Below are 19,763 nucleotides of genomic sequence, written 5' to 3' on the forward strand. Positions count from 1 at the left end.
TTTTCTCGCTGCTGCGCCAGTGCGGCGTTGGCTTGATCAACTTGTCCGCGCAGTGCCTCCACTTCCTTTTCTCGCTGCTGCGCCAGTGCGGCGTTGGCTTGATCAACTTGTCCGCGCAGTGCCTCCACTTCCTTTTCTCGCTGTGCCAGTGCGGCGTTGGCTTGATCGGCCTGTTCGCGCTGTGCCTCCAGCTCCATCCGCGTCTCCTGGAGAGTGTCAGCCGCCTGCTGAGCATTGCGCTCGGCGTTGTCCGCGCGAGCCCGTTCCTGGTTCAACATTTCTGCTTGCGCTTCCAACGTAGCGCGGAGGTGGATCTCCCTTGTGTTCAATCTTATATGATCGTAGGACCGTTGTCTTACGCGCCGTCGCAACACGTTGAACCGAATTTGCCCCTGCTTGCTATCGTCACTGAGGCTAAAGTTCTCCAACAGAGTCGTCTGCAACTCGCCTGCCGTGCCTCGATAGGTCTCTTCCAAGCTGGCAAGAAGTTCTCGGAGATCATCACGCTCTTTGTCCGAGTTGGCAAGAGCTACTTCGGTGGACTGGCTCTCCTCCAACAGCTTCGCATGGTCCGCCGACAGTTGTGCGAAACTGTCGTCCTTGGCACGCAATGTTTCATTCTGGTCGAAGACTTGTCTCGACAGGGCCTCGGTCTTCTGCCTTTCGGCATCTAGCTGAGACCTCAACTCTGCGCATTCCGCGCGGCCGAGGGAGAAACCATCTCGCTCTTGAGCGAAATTCTCCCTCTCGCGCGCATGATCGTCTATAACCTTCACAAGGGTCTCATTTACCTTCACGGCGTCGGCCCTCTCCTTCGAAAGTAAATCTCGAGCGTGTTCCTCCGCCCTTACGGCAGCATCTCTGGCCATTTTGGATTCGCATGCGTTCTTTTCAAGCGTTTCGTTAACCTTCACGAGGTCTTTGCAGGCTCTGGACTCACTGTCATAGTCCTCTTCTAGCTGCGTGATACGCGTTTTGAGGCCCGTGTTATCACACAAGAGCTCGTCATGAGCCTTTTTGAGGTTGGCCAGATCAGTAGTGAGGATGTCTATTTGGGCGCGCAGGTTGTGGAATCGCTTCTCAACAAGCCGGCCAAAGTCTTGCGGATCCTCCATGTTTCCTAGCACGGACAACGGATCTGCACCATCTTCCAACCACGCCGTGTGTTTAATGGTACTCATTCTGATCTCGTTGAGGTACGCCCAGTCTTCCTCCATGCTTTTTCGATCACGGAGCAAGAGTTCCGTTTCTTGCTGCAGCTGATGGTCAAATTCGTCAACGACATGGTGCAGCCTTTGCGCGTGAGAAAACGTTTCCTTCACATATCTCTTAGCCGATTTCCGACTGTAACGGTCCCCCCGCATAACATGGTAGGCATTACGTAGGGAGGCTGTGGTGTTATTGAGATGTCTCTTCAATGTCTCGGTGGCGGTGGCGGTTGATTGCAAGCTGGAGTTGGCGTCTCCGCCACGAGGCTGCGTATCCTCCCCGCCGTCGACAAGTTCGGCGCTAGGCCTCACATCCTCGCCAACATGGTCTGTTGTCTCTTCCATGGATCCAAACACTTCTGCCTCAATCACAGACAACCAGTGACGCGGCCCGACGATTCAAGGACACGGAAGACGTGCTGCTAAAAGTGGACTCCTGCGCATTCACAAAGCTCGATGAAACCCCCGCGTCAGGCTGCAGGGCGACCAGGTCCACAAAGGGCACCGGCTTGGAAACACATGTTCTGTAGCAGGGAGTAACGGGAGTAGCTGCCAGAGAATAGAAGTCGATTGATGATCCGCCAAAGAGATGGGAGAAGGATGAGTCGTGATGGGACGATGGATCTGAGTTGTGAAGGAGGAATTGGTAGGAAAAGAGGAGCAACGTCTGTCTGGGTGAGGCAGTTTTTGACTTCGGGCTGAGGCGGGTGCTTGGGGCGGGGAGGAGGCATCGAAGACGACCAGAGGCACCCAGGAGGGGCTGGTCGGGCGCGGGGGTCTACTTGTAGGAAGAAAGTGAATATCAGTGACCCGTCGACGCCTGAGACCCCACCAACCACCGCCCGGCCCCTGGGTCAAGTGGCCACCGACTCGCCTACCTGGCCGGCTCCCCAACCAATGGCGGTTCCATCTCCCGCGGCTGGTTGAACGCCCAGCGACCCCGCCAATTTACAAGTACTTGTACAAGTACATCATCCCTGACCGCCCAATTGTCTCGCTTCCTATTGGGTCGCCTCGAGACTGTCGACACTTTTCTGGAGCTGAGTTGCTGCTCCTGGAGGCATCAATTCACCTCGCGATCCTCGTGAAAACCTCTCCAACACTCAACGCCCATGATCGTTCTCCCCAGAATTGATGATGTTACGGTAGCCTTCTTGCTGCTTGTCGATTGACGTTCCCAACGACCAGCCGCAGGCGCCGGTCCCTCCTCCTCAGTCCGCACGCAAGAAAGACAACCGCCCAATTATCCACAACCCTTTCTCCATGGCCGACCTCCCTCCCCTCTCGACCCAGAACACACGTGGCTCCGTCTCGTCCGTACCAATGCACGAGGTCGACCCCTCGCCCGTCGACGATGACGGTCCAGAAGGGCCCGAGTACGGCACCAACCCGGCCGATATCGACGCCTCCAAGCTGCCCGCTTCGTCTCACACCACAACCAACTGGCTGGGCCTGACACCTGCTCGAACGCTGCACATATTGTCAGCCGTGCAGAAGTACTCGGTCGTCCCCTTCTCAGCCTACCTGACGATGCACTACACCAACACCGCCCTGGTCCCCCTCTTCACCCGCTCTGCGCGCGAGGCAGACAAATACCTCCTCCTCACCCGTCCCTATTACCAGTCTTTCCCGCTCGAACCCCTCCTGATCTTCGTCCCCGTCGTCACCCACGTCGCGTCCGGTATTGCCCTGCGGCTCTACCGTCGGCGCATCACAGCCAGGAGGCATGGAGCAGAGACGCTCTCCCAGCGCAGGAAGATGAGGAGCAAGATCCCCTGGCCAAAGTTCTCGTGGACCAGCGCCGCCGGGTACGCTCTGTATCCAATGTTCGTGGCCCACGTGTTATCCATGCGTATCATCCCCAAGAAGATTGACGGGAGCTCCGCGTCCGTGGGACTTCGCTACTTTGCCCACGGCATAGCACAAGATCCTTACGTCGGAATGGCAGGCTACACACTGTTCGTGTGCGTCGCAAGTTATCACGTGGTGAGTGGTGCCGCGAAATTCCTCAGGCTGAGTGCAGAGTATATCATCGGGGGCGGGGACGAGGGTCAAAGACGGAGAAAATGGAGAGGCAGGATTGTCAACGGGGTTGCCGCAGCCCTGGCAAGCGCGTGGATAGCTGGTGGGTTGGGCGTTGTGGGAACCTCAGGGCGAGGCACTGGGTGGGAGGCAAGCCACTGGGATAAGATATATAGGGCCATGCCGGTGATCGGTAGGTTGTTCTGAAACTCGGTACCAGGGTTCCGCAGGGGAGTTTTCCAGTGCCCTAGATACAAACAAGACAGGGGTGTCTTAAATCTGTACGCAGTATAGGGATATCCATATAGTGGATTTTGTAAAGATAGTTCAACAACGCCGCCCACGACTGGTGGTCGAAGAGTTCGTTTCTCATATCGAGCCACCGCGTCCCCGTCATCAGCGAAGTTTCATCCCACATGGTCGCCAACGCCGGCTTGTGAACGCAAAGTATCCAAGCGGTGACTAGGCTATGTGTTCGTCTGCCCCTTGAGGCCGAGCACAAGCACGACGTGCTCCTCTTTCCTCTCCCGTGTTGTCGTTGCTTTAATTAACACCCACACAATAAGCCTGCCACACTGAGGATTCTTCGTCTTCTCGATCAGATTCGAGATGAGAAATGGGAAGAAAGCCAGGAAAAGAACAAAAGAAGTGGGTGCAATGTAGCAAGCCAACTGCACCGCCAATATCCTGTGTTGGAATGATCCCGTAGAAAAGATGGCAACCACTGGCCGGTGCCATCAGGCGAAGTAAGGAGTCTCTGCATCCGTGAGGAAATATCTTCGCCCGGTCAACGCGGACTACCTGGGCGGCAGAGGCTGCCAGATGGCCCAAGAGATCTTGAAAGGGGATTGAATGTCCCTATATAGTCCAGGTCAGCATTTGCGTTGTCCGACAATAAACGAATGCCTACGCTGCTAGATTCTGAATTGGCAGGGAGAAGCCGAGGTGGCTCGATTTGCCCTGTTCCGCAGTTGACGACTCGATCACTTCGTTGATGACGTTGAATTTGATTCGGCGCAAGTATCGCAGTCGATATTGCATGAGCACAAGTCGATCAACAATGGCTTTGGCTTGTTCCGTCGATTCTATTGCAAACTCCAGCCTCTGGATCGAGCTCGAGATGAAGTCTACCAGGGTGATTTCCATGTTTGGCCAAGTCAGGCTCAGCTCCTGCATCTTTGGCGTGCCTAGTAGGAGGGCTGAGAGGAATTCAACGAAAGTCGAAGCAGGAGTCGTGCTAGAGGAAATCTTGAGGACTTCAAGGCTTTCCCGGTGGACATCATACAGCGCTTTCATTGTCTTCAAGTCCAGGAAAATGCTCTTGTCCGTTTTTGGATCCGTGATTTGAGTCAAGGTCACACACTTCAATGGCCTTATCCGCTCAAACAGTTGATGAGTGGCAGACTGAGCTATCCTGGTCTGGTATCCGTGTCTCTGTCGCATGAGGAGGCCACGAGGCGGCCCGATGACCGAAAGACTTTCGAGACTTGTCAGCTTGCTGAGCACTTCTGCGGTCCTCGTCGAGCTGGTCTCTGAGAACCCACTAAATTGGAGTGATTGAAGCTCTTCAAAAGTCCCCAGACAGCCAATGTGGCATTGCTCAATGTCGAGCTTCAGCACATGGAGTTGGGGATAGTGCTCTGCTATCCAGTTGAGGACTTGGGTCATGACGATACTCGAGGGTGTATTCCTGCCAGACTCCAAAGGCCGGAGCAGTGACAGATGCGTCACGCTAGGCAGTTTTCCTAACGCAGACGTTATGCGATGGATCTCCTGAAGATATGGATGCTGGGCAGCTTGACCATTTATCCAAGGCGCCACAGCATGGGGTTCGACCTCTTCTAGTCTCAGCTTTAGATTTGTTATGCTTTGCTGCACCCTCTCCGGCCAGTTGTTCGTGAAGTAGGCAAGCTCACTCTGACACTTGCATTCAAGTGGTCTGCGAAAGAAAGAGCCTCTAGCTTCACCATATACCTGCTTGTTCACACACAGCAAGTTCAAGTGGTCTTGACACTTGAAAGCAAGCATTAGGTCGTAGACGTATTGGCGCACTTCAAGGGGGATCCGTAGAAGACAACTCGTCGTGGTTGTGTCTGTCTCGCCGGTCTGTTTTGTAGCCACCTATCAATTGTAAGCCCGGGTCTCGACGAGTGAGTCGTGTTGCTTACCTGCTTTCTCTCTGTCAACAGACTACCTTGCTGCATCTTCAGCGAAGGACAACTTTCGCTGTATTTGCGTTAATTACTATCAAGAGGCCGGGAGCCGCTGTCAATTTTTTTGCAGTACCTCCGATTCAGGTAGCTCGCTGCATTGGTTTGAATACGCGCAGGAAATATGAATGGGACATAAGTCTGATCGGATATGTGAGGTTGTCTCCGGTGAAAAATAGAAGACGGCTTGCAGTCGCTAGGCTGATGGTACTTGATTCGAGCATTTTCGATCTATCGCAGAATTGTGCTGGCCACACGAAGACTGGAAAAAGGTGAACGCTTCAAAATTCGGCAACATTCTGCTAACTTAACGGCATTTTCAGCCCACGAGGCACATTAACATTTCAAAGGGTATCTGCGAGAGGCAGCACACCTGTTATCGGAATGTAAGTGTTTCAACGAGAAGTGGTGTAGTGGTGGAACTTGGAATAGGTTCAGCAAACCATGCGCAGAGAGCATACTGCAGCGGTGAGGGTCAAATCAACATCGGCAATGTGGATAAACACGAATATCGGAGACAGTTGAGGCTACAGCTGGCGGGGGCCCCGAAATATCAGAAAATGTGGCTGCCACATGGCCTCCCAGATGGTCCGCAAATCGACGGCTGGAAATGAATTGTGAGAAGACACCGTACCGGACTAAACGCCACCAGAGCAGGAGGCGAAGGTGGCAACCAAATCAAAGCAGGCCAGGAGAGCGAGGCGATAGAAAACACTAGAAGAGGCTCTCCTTACCGACCCCTTTGATTGAGGAGCTGGAGCACAGGCATAGAGAAACTCACCACAAGTGCCCTGTACTTTTGACAGAGGCAATGTCGACATCTGACCCAAAGTCCTTTGGTCTGCATTTCTCCGAGATCAATCCAGTTTGTGCACTTTCCAACTCCATGCAGCTGTATTGACAAATTCACGAACCCCCGTCGAGCCTTCAATGGTGACTGGGGACGGTGAATAGGTTGTCTGGAGCAATGTAGCTTGCAGAAGTGTGATCCACGTGAACCAGAGGAACGGCGTTAGATTCGGCGAAATTCCCCAGTATCAGGCTTGCTCATGACTTCTCGACATCGTATCGGAATTGGCCAGGGAGTTCGCATCAAGCTATCCGTTGTGTTCGGTTGGTGATTGGGCCACTCACCGGTGCAAATGAACGCTGGACCAGCGACCTGGGATGTCAAAATAGCTTGTCCGCATCAGTAGTGCCTGCAGAGTTTGTTATGGTGCTGATACAGCATGACAGGGCTAGTGTACCGGTGTTAGGAAGAGAAGAATTTTAGGCATTCCCAACCATGCGGTGGTTCTGGCAGATGTGGGTGGATCTGGGATGGACGGGGGAGGGATGCAGGACGCATGATCGCATTCGACAGGGGATCACCACGAGGTCGCCAATCTCGAGAAAAGGCAGGAGAATGGTGGATGAGAGAAGCAGAGACCAATCACTCCTTCAGATGGTGCCCTCTACCTGAGTCAGAGCACCGAGCCTGAGCAGGGAGCTTCTTGTTCTGGATCCTGAAATGTGGTCAGAGCCTTTGCTCAAGCAAGGCAAGGCCAGGCAGGGAGGCGAGGAGCAGACAGTCTTTCATTGCATTTTCCCCCCTTAACCCCCTCTCTCTCCAATAGCAATGCTGGCGTGAGGAACCCGCTGAGAAGGCGCAATATGCAGCAAGCCCAAAGGGGGCGGGTGCGAGGGTTCAGACGTATCACTGATCAATTGGGGGCTTGACGACCCGGCAAAGGGCAAACGGCTCGGGCCTATTGTTCGATCAAATGGGGTAATTCTGAGCGCGTTAGATGCATGGAAAAGGAAGCAAAGACTCGACAAGTCGTTGTGAGGAACCTAAGGTATTCGGGACGTGCGTACGAGGTGGTTGGCTTTGGTGGCGTGGTGGAGTGCAAGTGAGAAACACGAACGTGAGGAGGATGTGAGGAGGTTGAATCGCCTGCGGTCCAGACTCTAATGTTGGACCAAAAACAGCCCATCCACTCTCTCGGGCACAGCAACAACCTCGTTAACATCCAAAAGAGATATCAGACCACCTTTCCTGGGCTCTGAATGAAATGTCACTTTGCATCCAGGCCGCATCGACATCTCAACTCGCCATGTGGCCGCCACATCTCTTTAGCGACATGGTACAGACACCCAAGCACGAGGACCCAAGCAGTCAGAGTCATGCTGTCCAGTTCACGGAGCCCGGACGAGGAGTTCCTACCACCACCGTCACTGCTGAAACGCATGTCACATATCCATTCCGGGCACAAGTGGCTCGATAATGGACCGGACCGGACCAGACTGGACTTTTGTCACTTGGTTCACCTGTCCAAATGTGCCTCAATCGGTGGCTTAGCCGATGTGTCAAATCCACTTTGACCCAAAAGGAGGAGGAGCAGGTTCAAGACCGGCAGCAGGACAAGCACTTCAGGGTCATACTGCAGGCGCTTGTCATTCATCGCCTAAGCAAGATCGCTGGGGGACAGGAAGATGAGCCTGGATCGTGCGCGCTCCCGATCCCAATTTGGCGGAACAGCTCATCCAGAAGGGGCCAACAATGCGCTCGGTGACCACGAGGCACATCCCAGATTCTAAGACGGCCCGGTAGATGGTGTCAAAGGACCAACTATCCAACGAGACCCAGGCACGGCGAAACGCTGTTGTGCTTGAACAACGCCTGAAGTCTACAAGCTGGCAGCTCGCGAACCATGGAGATGCCGTGTCAAACAATGGCCATTATTTTCGCCGACTCATAAACTATGTGAAGCTGAACCTTTACAATCCCTCGTGGCCATGTCGCAGCCACCCGATGCACCATGGGACCCGGATTCCACTGGATGCAGCCCCCGTTTCCACCTGACACGAACAAGACGCTGGCGCTAATACATATATTCAGAAATGCTTTTAGACTTGAAAACAGTCCCCCCACTCCAGTCCGAATCACACCTTGAGTAGCTTCGCTGCATAGTTTGTGATGGTATCAACCTGAGGGAAGCTCAACTCTTCCAATTTCTGCGCGTAGGGGGTGGGAACCTCCGCACCAGTAACACGAACCGGCGGTGCCTGGAGGTAGTCGAACCCATATTCGACAGCTAGGGCAAGAATCTCAGCCCCGACTCCAAAGGCAGGGAAGCCGGATTCGACTGCCATGAGCACACCCGTTTTCTTGACCGACTTGATGATAGCCTCCACATCCATTGGCTTGATTGACCGTAGGTTGATGACCTCAGCTTCGACACCATAGTTCTTTTTCAGCTGTTCTGCAGCGTCGAGTGACAGGCCCACACAGCGGGAAAGAGTCACAATGGTCAGGTCCTTGCCTGGTCGTTCAATCTTTGCCTTGCCGAAGGGGAGGACGAAATCGCTCTTCTGAGCCTCTGCACTCATTGGGAAAGCCTGGCCGTATAGCAGTCTACCCATGTCAGCATGTGGTTCTCTTCTTGTTGACGCGGAACTCACTCGTTCTCCAGGACAACCACGGGGTTGGGATCTCGGATAGCGGCTTTCAACAGCCCCTTTGCGTCCTCCGCACTCCATGGGGCGACCACTTTCAACCCAGGAATGCTTCCGTACCACGCAGAGTAGTCTTGTGAATGTTGAGCAGCCACTCCAGCGGCGAAACCGTTAGGCCCTCGGAAAACAATTGGACAGGGCTGGATGCCGCCGGACATGTAGTGGGTTTTTGCTGCGGAGTTAATGATCTGGTCAATTGCCTGCATGGCGAAATTGAACGTCATGAACTCGCAAACGGGATGTAGACCGGCCAAAGCTGCGCCCACAGCTAGACCGCAGAAACCGGATTCTGTGATTGGCGTGTCAATGACTCTTTTAGGGCCAAAGCGATCGAGGAGGCCTTTGGTGACCTGGAACATGGTTAGCATCGAGGAGGTGCAGCGGGACAGAGGTCTTGAAACCCCTGCATATCTCTTGCAGGCCTTCGGGGCATCTTACTTTATATGCACCTGAAAGATAGCTAGTCAGCATTGGATCGTCATTTCCATGTAACATGGAGCTCACCATTGTATTGAGCCACCTCTTCTCCTAATATGAACACTTTTTCATCTTGTTCAAGCTCCTCTGCGAGTGCTTCATTCAGCGCATCACGGACCGTGAACGTCTGCTGTGACCCGGAGGCATATCCTCGGATTGCAGGAAGGGATATAGGTGCGACTCTGCGAAAGGAAGGACGTATTGAGGAAGGAAGGGCAGATCGCTGTGAAAGCAGCCGCGAGGCGCTCGTAAAGAGTCTGGTCGCTGACATGGTGAGCCGGAGAGAGGCGATGTCGACTAGAGCGACGTGCTTGCGTCTGTTTCAGAAAAGAATGGCTTGAATTGACCAAAGGCGAAAGAAAAAGTTGTTGGAAGTTGAGGGTGGACTGCAATACGGAGCTCGGGATTGATTGGGGTTCCCAACACGGGAAGCTGCGATCACCGAAGGACGGGAAGGGGGCTCTTGCCAGCAAGCCAGCTTCGCTCAGGCCCAGTAAGGCTTAGCTCAACTCCATTGTTCTTGGCATGTTTGGTGTGATTGTGACCAGGCTGCACGACTTCTGTTGTCCTCACATTGCTGACACCCTCTTATCCGTTGAAAGGCTCGTAAAATGATAGCAAGCATTGAGGCCGCTGTTACCGAGTAGACAACCGGTAATTTGTGGGGTCACTTCTCGACACACTGGGTCTCACTACACTACCATATCTGTACGCCATTGCGAAGCAGCCAATATCCGTTTGACCAGACACGAGGTTGCGAGGGTTCCTTTCAGGCGAAGTAACCGTGATTGAAAGGAGCAGTTCTTGCGGCCCATGTCTTTGAGATGTTGGTCTACGCAACGGCGACTCTAGCCCTCTTGGTGGAGTTCTCTTTTTCAAAGCAACCATCAGCTCCTGAGGCGTTCGCATCTCCACTCAGGGATCTGCAGTTCGGGCAGATAAACTTCCTACATACTACAGACACCCACGGCTGGTAGGCTACCGTTTTCTTAGTACCAGGTCTTCTCTATAGCTGTCAGAATTCGGGCTGCGATATTCATGGCACAAGCTAACCCCCCCTCTAGGCATGCCGGCCACTTACTCGAGCCATCTTTCAGTGCGGACTGGGGCGACTACGTCGATTTCGCGGCACGACTGAAGGAGAAGTTGGACTCGGAAGGCCTTGACTTGTTGATTGTCGACACGGGAGATCGGATCGAAGGCAATGGCCTCTACGATGCATCCGAACCCAAGGGACTCTTCACTTTCGACATCTTTCGCGAGCAGGACATGGACATCATCTGCTCCGGCAATCACGAGCTGTACCAGAAGAATTCGTCCGAAAATGAGTATCTGATCACTGTCCCGGCGTATTCCGGCAGCTATCTTGCTTCCAACCTCGACATCATTGATCCAAATACGGAGGAATTAGTTCCCCTTGCACAAAGGTACAAGAAATTCACCACCAAGAACCAAGGCGTTCGTATCGTGAGCTTCGGGTTTCTTTACAACTTCGATCGAAACTACAACAATACTGTCGTGCAGCAAGTCGAGAGGACAGTTCAAGAGCCCTGGTTCCAGGAGGCCATTCGCGACCGAGAAGTCGATTTGTTTGTGGTCATTGGCCATGCCGCCGTACGGTCCGAAGAATTCGAAATCATCTACAAGGCTATCCGTTCCGTCCAATGGGATACGCCGATCCAATTCTTCGGCGGCCATTACCATATCCGGGACTATCGCAGGTTTGACAGCAAGTCATACGGCCTCGCTAGCGGCCGCTTCATGGAGACTATTGGTTTCCAGTCAATCGACGGTCTCTCCACGAACACCAGCGGTTCCAATGCTGAGAATCCCACGTTCTTTAGGAGATACATCGACAACAATCTGTATTCATTATATCACCATTCTGGCCACAACGCATCGACATTCCATTCGGAGCGGGGCCGAAACATTACAGAAGCAATCGGAGAAGCTCGTGAAGCGCTTGACCTGGATCAAACATTCGGCTGTGCCCCAAGGGATCTGTGGATGAGCCGCGCTCCTTACCCAAGCAACGATAGCATCTTCTCGTGGTTGGAGGAAGACGTCTTCCCTGGCATTGTCAGCGATGTCAGACGAGGTGATCGGCCGCGCCTCGTCATCTCGAACACGGGAGCAATTCGGTTTGACATCTTCAAGGGAGCGTTCACCAAGGATTCGACCTATATTATCTGTCCGTTCACCAGCGGCTTCCACTATATCAAAGACGTGCCATACAACAAAGCCAAGCATCTGATCAACATGCTGAACCGCGGAGGTCCAATCTTCGAGAATGTGCATCCTTCGTACGCCATGTGGAAATTGGCGCCGCCCGAACAAATCGGTGTCAAAGAGGATATCATCGTCTCATCGGACCGCAAGCACGGCCACTCGCAAATATCTCTTTCGGGAGACGATCGCGACAGCCTGACGCCGGGCTACACCACGCACGACGACTTGGGTGATGATGGCGACGATACCATCCACTCCCCGATATCCTTCTACCAGGTTCCTAACTGCATCCAATCGACCATCAACCCACGCGCAGACAGCATCAACCTCGACACCGACGAAGATGTAGTCGTGGACGTCGTCTTCAACGAATTCATCGAGCCGTGGGTCATCCTGGCCTTCCGGTTCCTGGGGCTCGAGTACTCGGACGACGACGTGGACCAGTACATGCCTGGAGACAACCTGACGACCTTGATCGCCAAGTGGGTCGCCGAGAACTGGAAGATCCACTGCAAGGCGTGAGAGCCTGGGTCTTCGTGAGATGAGGCAAAGAGCGAGATGGGCGTCCGAAGACAAAAGTGTTCTCTCGGTCTTTGCAAACGTCAAAAAGAGGCGACTACGTGGATATCTAAAGACCGCTGCCGCCCGACGGCGCATGCCCGATTGTCGGCAGATTGGAAATACGGCGATCACTCTCTGTTCTATCTTGACTTTAAGCGCGAAACCAGGCAGATACTTCCTTTTCGAACACCGTCCAAACTTGGCGTTGCCACCACAGCCTGCGTGCAGCTCCCGCCGTCCTGCATGATGAGCGGGAGGGAGGGAGGAAGAAGGGTGCCACAGCCCGAACATAGATCCTCGGCGGCTGCTTGTCATCCACACAAGACGTTGCCGATGTTCTCTCCAGCGGGTCTAACTGGGAAGTTGCGTCGGATTTTCTGATCGAGCCTCATTGGCTCGCCGTCAACACGGATATAAGCCATGTATGAGCAGATCTCCATACGAGCAAATGTGCCAGTATATAAGTGATTATAACCATGAGTTCAGTTTTCGTCATAAACCGGTTTATCTACACAGAACGCTGATCGAGCAGTCAGCGACGGGGATCTTTGGGTCCCCCATTTTCAATTCAGGTGTTCATCCCAGATCATGGCCCAAGTCACGACCCCCTTCCCGCCCTCGGTCGGCCAGCCTTTCTCATTGACCCTGCCCTTCCCGATGACGACCTCCTCACACACCCTGAAGCCCAGGCCCTCGTACTCCTTCATGGCGTTCTCGCTGGCCGTCTCCAGCCAGACGGGCACGCCCTCGTGCCTTGCCTTTTTCAGAAAGTAGTCCATGCACGCCCTAAAGGCCTTGTCGCTCGCGTCGGGCGAGGCGTCCGGGTCCCGGGCGATCATGGCCAGGTGGTAGAACGGGCGGGTCTCGAAGTCGGTGTCCTTGTTGAAGTCGGCCGGGTAGGGGTCCTCGGAGGGCGCGCCCGACGACTGCGACGGCGCGGCGGGCTGGTCGTAGCTGTGCTCGCCCTGGTCCGGGATGGAGAGGTATTTGGCCTTCAGCTGGCGCGCCGTGCTCCGCCACTCTTGCAGGATGGGGCCTGGGTTCCGCCGGGCCTGCGAGGGCGGGATGCCGCAGAAGTCGGGGGGCTCGAAGAGCGCCGCGGCGGTGAAGCCGCCCGATTCGATGAGCACGACGTTGGACTTGGCCGCGGCCGTGATGCCCAGTGTGAAGTGCTTGGTGAGCCGCTCGGGCGTCATCACCTGGGAGACATCTGCTGAGGGGCTGGTGCTGTCGATCTCGGTGATGAAGGCGGTCGTGAGAGGAGTGGTGAGGTAGGAGCGGGAGAGCAGGGAGATGAAGTTGTCGAGCCACTTCTGGTCGGGGGACGCTGTGGTCTTGACGTCTGTAGACATGACGGCTGATCGCGAGGATTGGTATGCGCTGGGATCTACGAGTGAGAAGCAGTCGCTCACAGGCGGAGGCAGATCAATGAGTGTTTCGATGCTTTGAGAGAATGGTGGTTCAGCTCTAGGCCAAGTGGGGAGTCTAGACCACAGTCAGTCGAACGAACGAGCGAGGGTTTCTTCCTTTGCCTTGAGGGTCATTGAGCAGCAGTATAACAGAGGAGAGAAGAGCTGAAGGAGAAGCGAAGAAGGGTGGCCGTGCTTATGGCTTGCAGTGTAGCTGCGGACAGCAGGGGCTCCATGGGGACGCCAGGTGCATCACCAACCAACAGCTGGCGGAGCGTTTGCATTTTGGTGCTTGTCCCTGTAGATCTCTATCTTTGGCTCTCGCTCCGTACGCTACCAGCCTACTTGGCTAGGGAGGGACTCGGAAGCTTGTACATGTAGAGGAGGGCTGGCTGTCGAAGCATCTCACAGCAGCGCAGTCAACTAACTCGCCCCCAGATGCGGGGCAAATGGTGAGGAGGCGTGGGAGGAGGATGAACTGCGCCTGGACCAACTGCGCAACTGGACCACCACGGAGCTTGTTCAGCACCTCCGACTTGCCAGCCAGCGAGCCAGTCACTGCAACCACTGCTGCTGCTGTTGAGATCCATATCTCCAATAGATATCAATTGCCATTCAAGAGCCAAGCACGACCATGGCGGCCACCGACCATCGCAAGTCAGTTCTTATTACCGGCTGTAGTCAGGGTGGAATCGGCCACGCCCTTGCTCTGGCCTTCCATGCTCGAGGACTCCGGGTCTTTGCCACGGCTCGAACCACGGGCCAAATCGTCGACCTGGCGGAGAAAGGGATTGAGACTTTATCTCTGGTGGTTGACGACGACGACTCGATCCTCTCCTGCTTCAGAAGCGTCGAGCAATTGACCGACGGCCGTGGGCTTGACTATCTCGGTGAGCTGATCTTGAGAGACTTTGACATACCTGTGGCTGCACGATTGAACTGACGATGAGCCCTGCACAGTCAACAACGCCGGTGTCTCATACGTGATGCCCGCTTTGGACATCAAGATCGACGAAGCCAAAAAGATCTTCGACGTCAATCTCTTCGCCGTCATGCGCATGTGCCAGGTTTTCTCGCCTCTCCTCGTCAAGGCCCACGGCACGATAGTCATGATCGGGAGCTTGGCGGGTGTGATCCCCTATGTCTTTGGCGGCGTATACAATGCCTCGAAGGCGGCACTGCATGCCTATGCCAACACGTTGCGCGTGGAGCTCGCCCCCTTTGACGTCAAAGTCATCACAATTGTCACCGGCGGCGTCAAGTCTCGCATCGCCTCTCACGTCAAGCGCGTCTTGCCCGAAGACAGCCTCTACGCCCCTCTCGAGGAGAACTACCTGAGACGCCAGGGCCACTCCCAAGAGGGAGCCATGCCGACTGCGGCGTATGCGGAGAGTGTCGTCAGACAAGTCCTCCCTGGCGCCGGGCCGTGGCCCTGGAGGTGGTTGTTGAGGGATGGTAGGAGGAACTGGATCTGGGAGGGAAACAAAAGCTGGCTGGTGTACTTCCTTTCCGGTGGGTATAACTGGACCGCCTTCTTCGACCGGTATATGACCTGGCTGTTCCAACTCCGGAGGCTGAAGCGGAAGGAGATCTGAATTCCCAAAGCGTGGTTCGAAGCCGGTCTGCCCGGCTTACGATCACACATCTGTGATGACCAAGGTCACCTCAAGCTTTCCCACGAGACCCAGCCGTGCTGCACAGCGTCAAACCAGCAGAACCATCGACTCCTCAACTCAAAAGATCTCACCGAGCGACTGCTAGGACAATATACCGAGGCAACACACGACGTTCGCGATCGACCGTATAAGCTTATCGACACTAAATGTTGTCCCAGACCCTGAACCTCAGAGAGACCTCAAAGCAGCTTCATCCCAATCACGGATCTGGCTTTCGAGCTTGGAGACAAGACAACATGGCATCGGACAATTGTCCGTCATGCTCTTCTGCCGGCCGTGTGAGGTGCCAAAAAGAGCTGATATCATCTGCAGGTTTGGGAGCTTGAAGACCTGCACCTGGCAGGTAGAGATTACGGGGTGGTTGAAGTGGATTGCTGCCACTCACATCGCTTGGAAGGACGCGACATGGTATATAGAGACTCTTTGGAAGCAATGAATTACCATCAATGTTCTGCTTTCGTTACAATGCTGAAGAAGCCCATTTCTTTTCGTCCCTTGAACAACTCTATACTTGTATTCCTACATTGGTGATGTGCTTTGCCCTCGTTCTTTGTACACCTTGTCCTACAGAACCAACCATACACATAGTCCAGTCCAGTTTTAGTACAGAGTATATATACTCCCAAAATGTGGCAATCCCTTGCATCGTGGAATCTAGCTCGTCGACCCGGGTTCATGCCGTCGCCTTGTCCAATCCCTGATTAGCAGCAGAATGCCCGAGGTCACCCTCAGCATCAGACTCAACATCATCCTCTGCTTCAGCGTCCGAGTCCATCTCCTCCATCTCAGTGGCTATCGCGTCTTCCAGGTGCTCTTTTCCTTGTCCCTCGTCTTCAACGACGGCTTCTGCCTCTTCCTCCTCCCTCTTCCGACGTTCAACGTCCAAAGCAATCTCCACACGGCGCCGTTTACGCCACTCCCTCCAATACGCCTCGTCGACATCGAGCATTTTCACGACAGCCTCAACCATGACGTTTCTCAGCTCGAGACCCATACTGTTTGGTGTCGTGGCTTGCCTGTGACTGCCAGAGTGGTGCGGCCCTCGAGGATAGTTCAGCCTTTCAAGCTCAAGCCATGCGAGATTTACAAATCGATCGATCGTTTTCCTCAATTCCGTTAGGATGACTGCGGCCCGATCAGAAAATTCCGATGGAACATCGTCAGGTGCTGAGAGACGGAGCCGAAGCCACTCATTGAGCTCCAATACCTCATCGATTTGCAGCTTGAGACTCCGGCAGAACAAAATGGCCATGAGAGGTGTCACCATGGATGCTTGTTCAAGCCATACGACGTCATCAGGCCCATCGAGCCCGGCTTGTTTCCATGTGTATGCCATCAAGCGACCGTGGCTGCGGTATCGTTTCTTTTTACGTCGGTCCCGCCGAGTGTTTGCTTCATTGACTCCGTGTTTCGATAACATGCCTTTGAGATCACGACTATCAGTCGACCAGCCATATTGACGGCCTTTGAAACTTGTCGCTCCCCTCCAGGCGGCTAGTTCAGCACTAACCGTGTTGATAAGCAGCGCTTTAACGAGCACCATATTGTCACTATTTGCATTTAAAGAGTCAGGAAGCGACTCGAAAATGGTCTTCTCGGGTTGCGGAGATGGGACAAATCCAACTTCAGCAAGGACATCATGGAGCGCTTTGCTTGTCATCATCATATCCAGATAAGCTCGGTGCCGGATATGCTTTGTGTCACGTAATTCCTGCATGAGATTTTCGTCGCCGGCCAGGTTAGCTGCATGGTACTCTCTGAAGGCCTCGATGATCCAAGCAAAGTCACTCTCGAACTCGGGGAGATATTGCTGTTTCACGGCCCTGAGTCTGTCGATACTCAGTTCTAGAGTTGACACTAGAGGTGCTCCAGGGTCGTGACACGCAATAATCAACATGGGCTCCAGGCATCCGAACAGTGATCCCAAAAGAATGCCCTTTCCCAGTGCTGGATGCACCCCAAGTCGCCACAGTAACCTGCCCAGGTCTGTGATGTCCCCGCTTTCAGTCAGTGCGCCTAGACTTTGCAACTGTCTGATCGCGCTCGCGACTGATTCGGAGGTGGGCGGGTCTATCGTTTCGAGAAGAAAACTTTCAACATCTCCGTGTTGGGGAAAGGCCTTAAATTGCAATGCCATTTCCGCGAGATCGGACTGCTCGATCTTAGGGCGTTGCATTGGTCGAAGTGAATCGTGGCGTTCCTTTGAAAACAAAGCATAGTAATGGCCATTTCGAACTCGTCCAGCACGGCCACGTCTTTGAATTGAGCTGGTCTTACTGATCCAAGTATAAGGCAGACTCCTGGCCAGAGTCGAAGGGTCAAATAGACTATTTCGCTCCTTACCAGTGTCGACGACATAAACGACATCTGGTAGTGTGATTGAGGTCTCCGCAATATTCGTTGTCAGGATGATTCTCCGACAGCCCTCGGGAACAGGTTCAAAGACTTGATCGTTCGTTTCCCGGCGCAGAGAATGAAGTTTGAATAACCTGAACCTATTTGGATCTAGGAAGTCAAGCCCTAGACTGGCGAAACGGCCACTGGTCAAAAGAAGCTCGACCTTTTCCATGTCCGTTGACCCAGGAAAGAACACCAGGACATCGCCATCAGGCTTAGTCTTTGCAATATGGACTATTACAGAGACAGCTAGGCCGACACGCATTGGACCTGTGAGTTCAGCGGAATCGGTTTCATCGACAGCACTTTGCAGGGGCGAATTCTCATTCGCGCCATTCTCACTCGAGAGAGGCTTTCCTAACTTTATTTTCTGGGCAGAAAAGTGCATCTCGTGTTCAATGTGTCGTGCGCTGGATTGATGGTGACCACCCTGAATCAATTGGCGGATCGAGGGATGCAGGTCACCACCTTGAGATAATTCCGTAAGGATTTCAGGCAGATAGTGGGTTTCGACATGCGCGCGCCGACCCTCTACATCGAGACAATCGACCTTGAGGGCAGTGCCGTCCTCCGCTGGCTGTTTGAAATAGTCGAGGAAAGTCGTCGGATCAATGGTAGCGCTCATCAGGATAACCTTTGGGAAGCTCTCCTGTGTCGCCTTCCTGGCTCGGATAGCCTTCCGAAGGAGCGAGAGGACAAGATCAATCTGGATATCCCGTTCATGGACTTCGTCAACAATGATGTGTGAATGGGACGACAAGGTTGCTTGCGGGTTGGCTATGAGTCGATTGAGGAGGATCCCCGTGGTACAATAAGTTATGCTCCCAAGCGGAGACGGTGACCAGTTCTCGTGGCGAATATGGTATCCAACGCTACTTCTGATGGTATCATGGCGCTCGTAAGCCACCCTGTGCGCCACAGAGGTTGCCGCAATTCGCCGGGGTTGAGTGCAAACAATGTTTGTACATGGACCTTCTCCGGACATTATTTTGTCATCGAGTATGATCTGGGGGACTTGCGTAGTCTTTCCAGAGCCAGTTTTAGCCAGGACGATGACCACGTCATTGTCGTTAATCAATTTCAGGAGTGTCTGCTGCGTCTCCCCTGCCATCAGAGGTAATGTCTGCCTCAGGCGAAGAGTTTCCTTCATTTTCCCCTGCTGTCTGGCCACCTCAAGATCAACCTTCATCTTGATAGCCAACCTTTCCTCATTCTTTAATGAAACCACATGGACTGAAGAATCAGTCTGTACTCGGGAAGGTTTGAGAACCACTTCGTCAAGCGTGAGCCCGTGTGCATGAGCCTGTCTCATAGTCTCTAAAGCGGAGTCTAGATTGACTTTTGGAATATTGATGCGAAAGGATTTGCGTGCCTTGACAGCTTTCTCCTCCTGCGTGGAAAGCGACTGAGGGTCGTCTCCATCACTGTTGTCGTTGTCCCTACGGGAAGCCACCAACGACGGGACATGATCATCCGCCTCAGATCCGGTATGTAGGAGTCGCGCAGGTGGAGGGTATCTTAGAGGTGTCCAGATACATCTGGCATTGGTGGGCCGTAAATAGGTTCGAAAGGCCAATCCACCTGTGGGAATAGACCTGAGCGAGGAAATATCATGAATCTGGGGGGCAACGCATTGCAGACCGCGTGGGTGCAGGTTCTGCTTGTGAGTGATGTTAGACCATTTTCCATATTGACTGGAGAGAATAGTAAGTCCATACCCGTGCACACCAAGCCCTCATAACGGGAGGTTGATCCCTTCATCTTTGCAACATGTGTCTGGCGAGAACGATCTCAATGACGCTGGTGGACGGGCTACCTGGAGGAAGAAATGCGCAGTTAATGTATTGAGATGGCTTTTGCTAGAGAAAATCACTCCGCATCTGCTCCAACGAGTCGATGGAGCTGAGTTGCCAGAACACAGCCAATCGGAGTTCAGGACGGAGCCTCAGATCACGTGTAGCTTCCCAGACTTGAAGGCACGGACTCGTGAACAGCTTCAACTGTGCGTCTACGATCATACCTTTGATGTGTCTTTGCTTTCTCATTGAAAAGCTACATGTGCTTGGCTTGTTCTTG

At 53.7% G+C, this 19,763-nt stretch overlaps 8 protein-coding genes across 8 annotated transcripts in view; 4 read left to right on the top strand and 4 right to left on the bottom strand.

Moving 5' to 3' along the window:
• PV07_04420 (uncharacterized protein) overlaps window positions 1–1,922 on the bottom strand; it is a gene marked incomplete at its 3' end in the record, with an annotated part of 3,028 nt that extends 1,106 nt beyond the window's left edge. The window contains exon 1 of the mRNA XM_016391221.1: window positions 42–1,922. Coding sequence (XP_016253123.1) covers window positions 42–1,553 — 1,512 coding nt within the window. The 5' untranslated portion in view covers window positions 1,554–1,922. The remainder of the gene's footprint in view (window positions 1–41) is intronic.
• A 279-nt stretch (window positions 1,923–2,201) lies between these two features.
• PV07_04421 (uncharacterized protein) lies at window positions 2,202–3,608 on the top strand. Its single transcript, XM_016391222.1, has one exon. The coding sequence runs from the start codon at window positions 2,472–2,474 to the stop codon at window positions 3,435–3,437; it is 966 nt and encodes a 321-aa protein (XP_016253124.1). The 5' UTR covers window positions 2,202–2,471; the 3' UTR covers window positions 3,438–3,608.
• Window positions 3,609–7,425: 3,817 nt separating this feature from the next.
• PV07_04422 (uncharacterized protein) lies at window positions 7,426–8,351 on the top strand. The gene has a single exon (XM_016391223.1). It carries the CDS (start codon window positions 7,490–7,492, stop codon window positions 7,802–7,804), a length of 315 nt encoding a protein of 104 aa, XP_016253125.1. The 5' UTR covers window positions 7,426–7,489; the 3' UTR covers window positions 7,805–8,351.
• PV07_04423 (uncharacterized protein) lies at window positions 7,886–9,837 on the bottom strand. Its single transcript, XM_016391224.1, has 4 exons — window positions 9,443–9,837; window positions 9,377–9,387; window positions 8,885–9,288; window positions 7,886–8,837 (listed from the first exon to the last, which is right to left on the bottom strand). Exons 1-4 carry the CDS (start codon window positions 9,684–9,686, stop codon window positions 8,366–8,368), a joined length of 1,131 nt encoding a protein of 376 aa, XP_016253126.1. The 5' UTR covers window positions 9,687–9,837; the 3' UTR covers window positions 7,886–8,365.
• Window positions 9,838–10,022: 185 nt separating this feature from the next.
• Window positions 10,023–12,723, top strand: PV07_04424 (uncharacterized protein). The gene is made up of 2 exons (XM_016391225.1): window positions 10,023–10,388; window positions 10,480–12,723. Exons 1-2 carry the CDS (start codon window positions 10,240–10,242, stop codon window positions 12,164–12,166), a joined length of 1,836 nt encoding a protein of 611 aa, XP_016253127.1. The 5' UTR covers window positions 10,023–10,239; the 3' UTR covers window positions 12,167–12,723.
• On the bottom strand, window positions 12,488–14,040 carry PV07_04425 (uncharacterized protein). Its single transcript, XM_016391226.1, has one exon. It carries the CDS (start codon window positions 13,555–13,557, stop codon window positions 12,769–12,771), a length of 789 nt encoding a protein of 262 aa, XP_016253128.1. The 5' UTR covers window positions 13,558–14,040; the 3' UTR covers window positions 12,488–12,768.
• Window positions 14,041–14,154: 114 nt separating this feature from the next.
• On the top strand, window positions 14,155–15,769 carry PV07_04426 (uncharacterized protein). Its single transcript, XM_016391227.1, has 2 exons — window positions 14,155–14,504; window positions 14,575–15,769. The coding sequence occupies exons 1-2, from the start codon at window positions 14,249–14,251 to the stop codon at window positions 15,207–15,209; spliced, it is 891 nt and encodes a 296-aa protein (XP_016253129.1). The 5' UTR covers window positions 14,155–14,248; the 3' UTR covers window positions 15,210–15,769.
• On the bottom strand, window positions 15,732–19,528 carry PV07_04427 (uncharacterized protein). Its single transcript, XM_016391228.1, has 2 exons — window positions 19,406–19,528; window positions 15,732–19,344 (listed from the first exon to the last, which is right to left on the bottom strand). Exons 1-2 carry the CDS (start codon window positions 19,424–19,426, stop codon window positions 15,964–15,966), a joined length of 3,402 nt encoding a protein of 1,133 aa, XP_016253130.1. The 5' UTR covers window positions 19,427–19,528; the 3' UTR covers window positions 15,732–15,963.
• Window positions 19,529–19,763: the final 235 nt, after the last annotated feature.

This window comes from Cladophialophora immunda, assembly GCF_000835495.1.
Source record: "Cladophialophora immunda strain CBS 83496 unplaced genomic scaffold supercont1.2, whole genome shotgun sequence".
Taxonomy (NCBI): domain Eukaryota; kingdom Fungi; phylum Ascomycota; class Eurotiomycetes; order Chaetothyriales; family Herpotrichiellaceae; genus Cladophialophora; species Cladophialophora immunda.

Coding starts and splice junctions, on each gene's coding strand:
- PV07_04423 (XM_016391224.1), bottom strand. CDS start 9,686: ATGTCAGCGACCAGACTCTTTACGAGCGCCTCGCGGCTGCTTTCACAG. Junction 8,838..8,884: donor GTGGTTGTCCTGGAGAACGA/GTGAGTTCCGCG, acceptor TGACATGGGTAG/ACTGCTATACGGCCAGGCTT.
- PV07_04424 (XM_016391225.1), top strand. CDS start 10,240: ATGTTGGTCTACGCAACGGCGACTCTAGCCCTCTTGGTGGAGTTCTCT. Junction 10,389..10,479: donor ACTACAGACACCCACGGCTG/GTAGGCTACCGT, acceptor CCCCCCCTCTAG/GCATGCCGGCCACTTACTCG.
- PV07_04425 (XM_016391226.1), bottom strand. CDS start 13,557: ATGTCTACAGACGTCAAGACCACAGCGTCCCCCGACCAGAAGTGGCTC.
- PV07_04421 (XM_016391222.1), top strand. CDS start 2,472: ATGGCCGACCTCCCTCCCCTCTCGACCCAGAACACACGTGGCTCCGTC.
- PV07_04426 (XM_016391227.1), top strand. CDS start 14,249: ATGGCGGCCACCGACCATCGCAAGTCAGTTCTTATTACCGGCTGTAGT. Junction 14,505..14,574: donor CCGTGGGCTTGACTATCTCG/GTGAGCTGATCT, acceptor AGCCCTGCACAG/TCAACAACGCCGGTGTCTCA.
- PV07_04427 (XM_016391228.1), bottom strand. CDS start 19,426: ATGAGGGCTTGGTGTGCACGG. Junction 19,345..19,405: donor TGAGGGCTTGGTGTGCACGG/GTATGGACTTAC, acceptor ACTCACAAGCAG/AACCTGCACCCACGCGGTCT.
- PV07_04422 (XM_016391223.1), top strand. CDS start 7,490: ATGAAATGTCACTTTGCATCCAGGCCGCATCGACATCTCAACTCGCCA.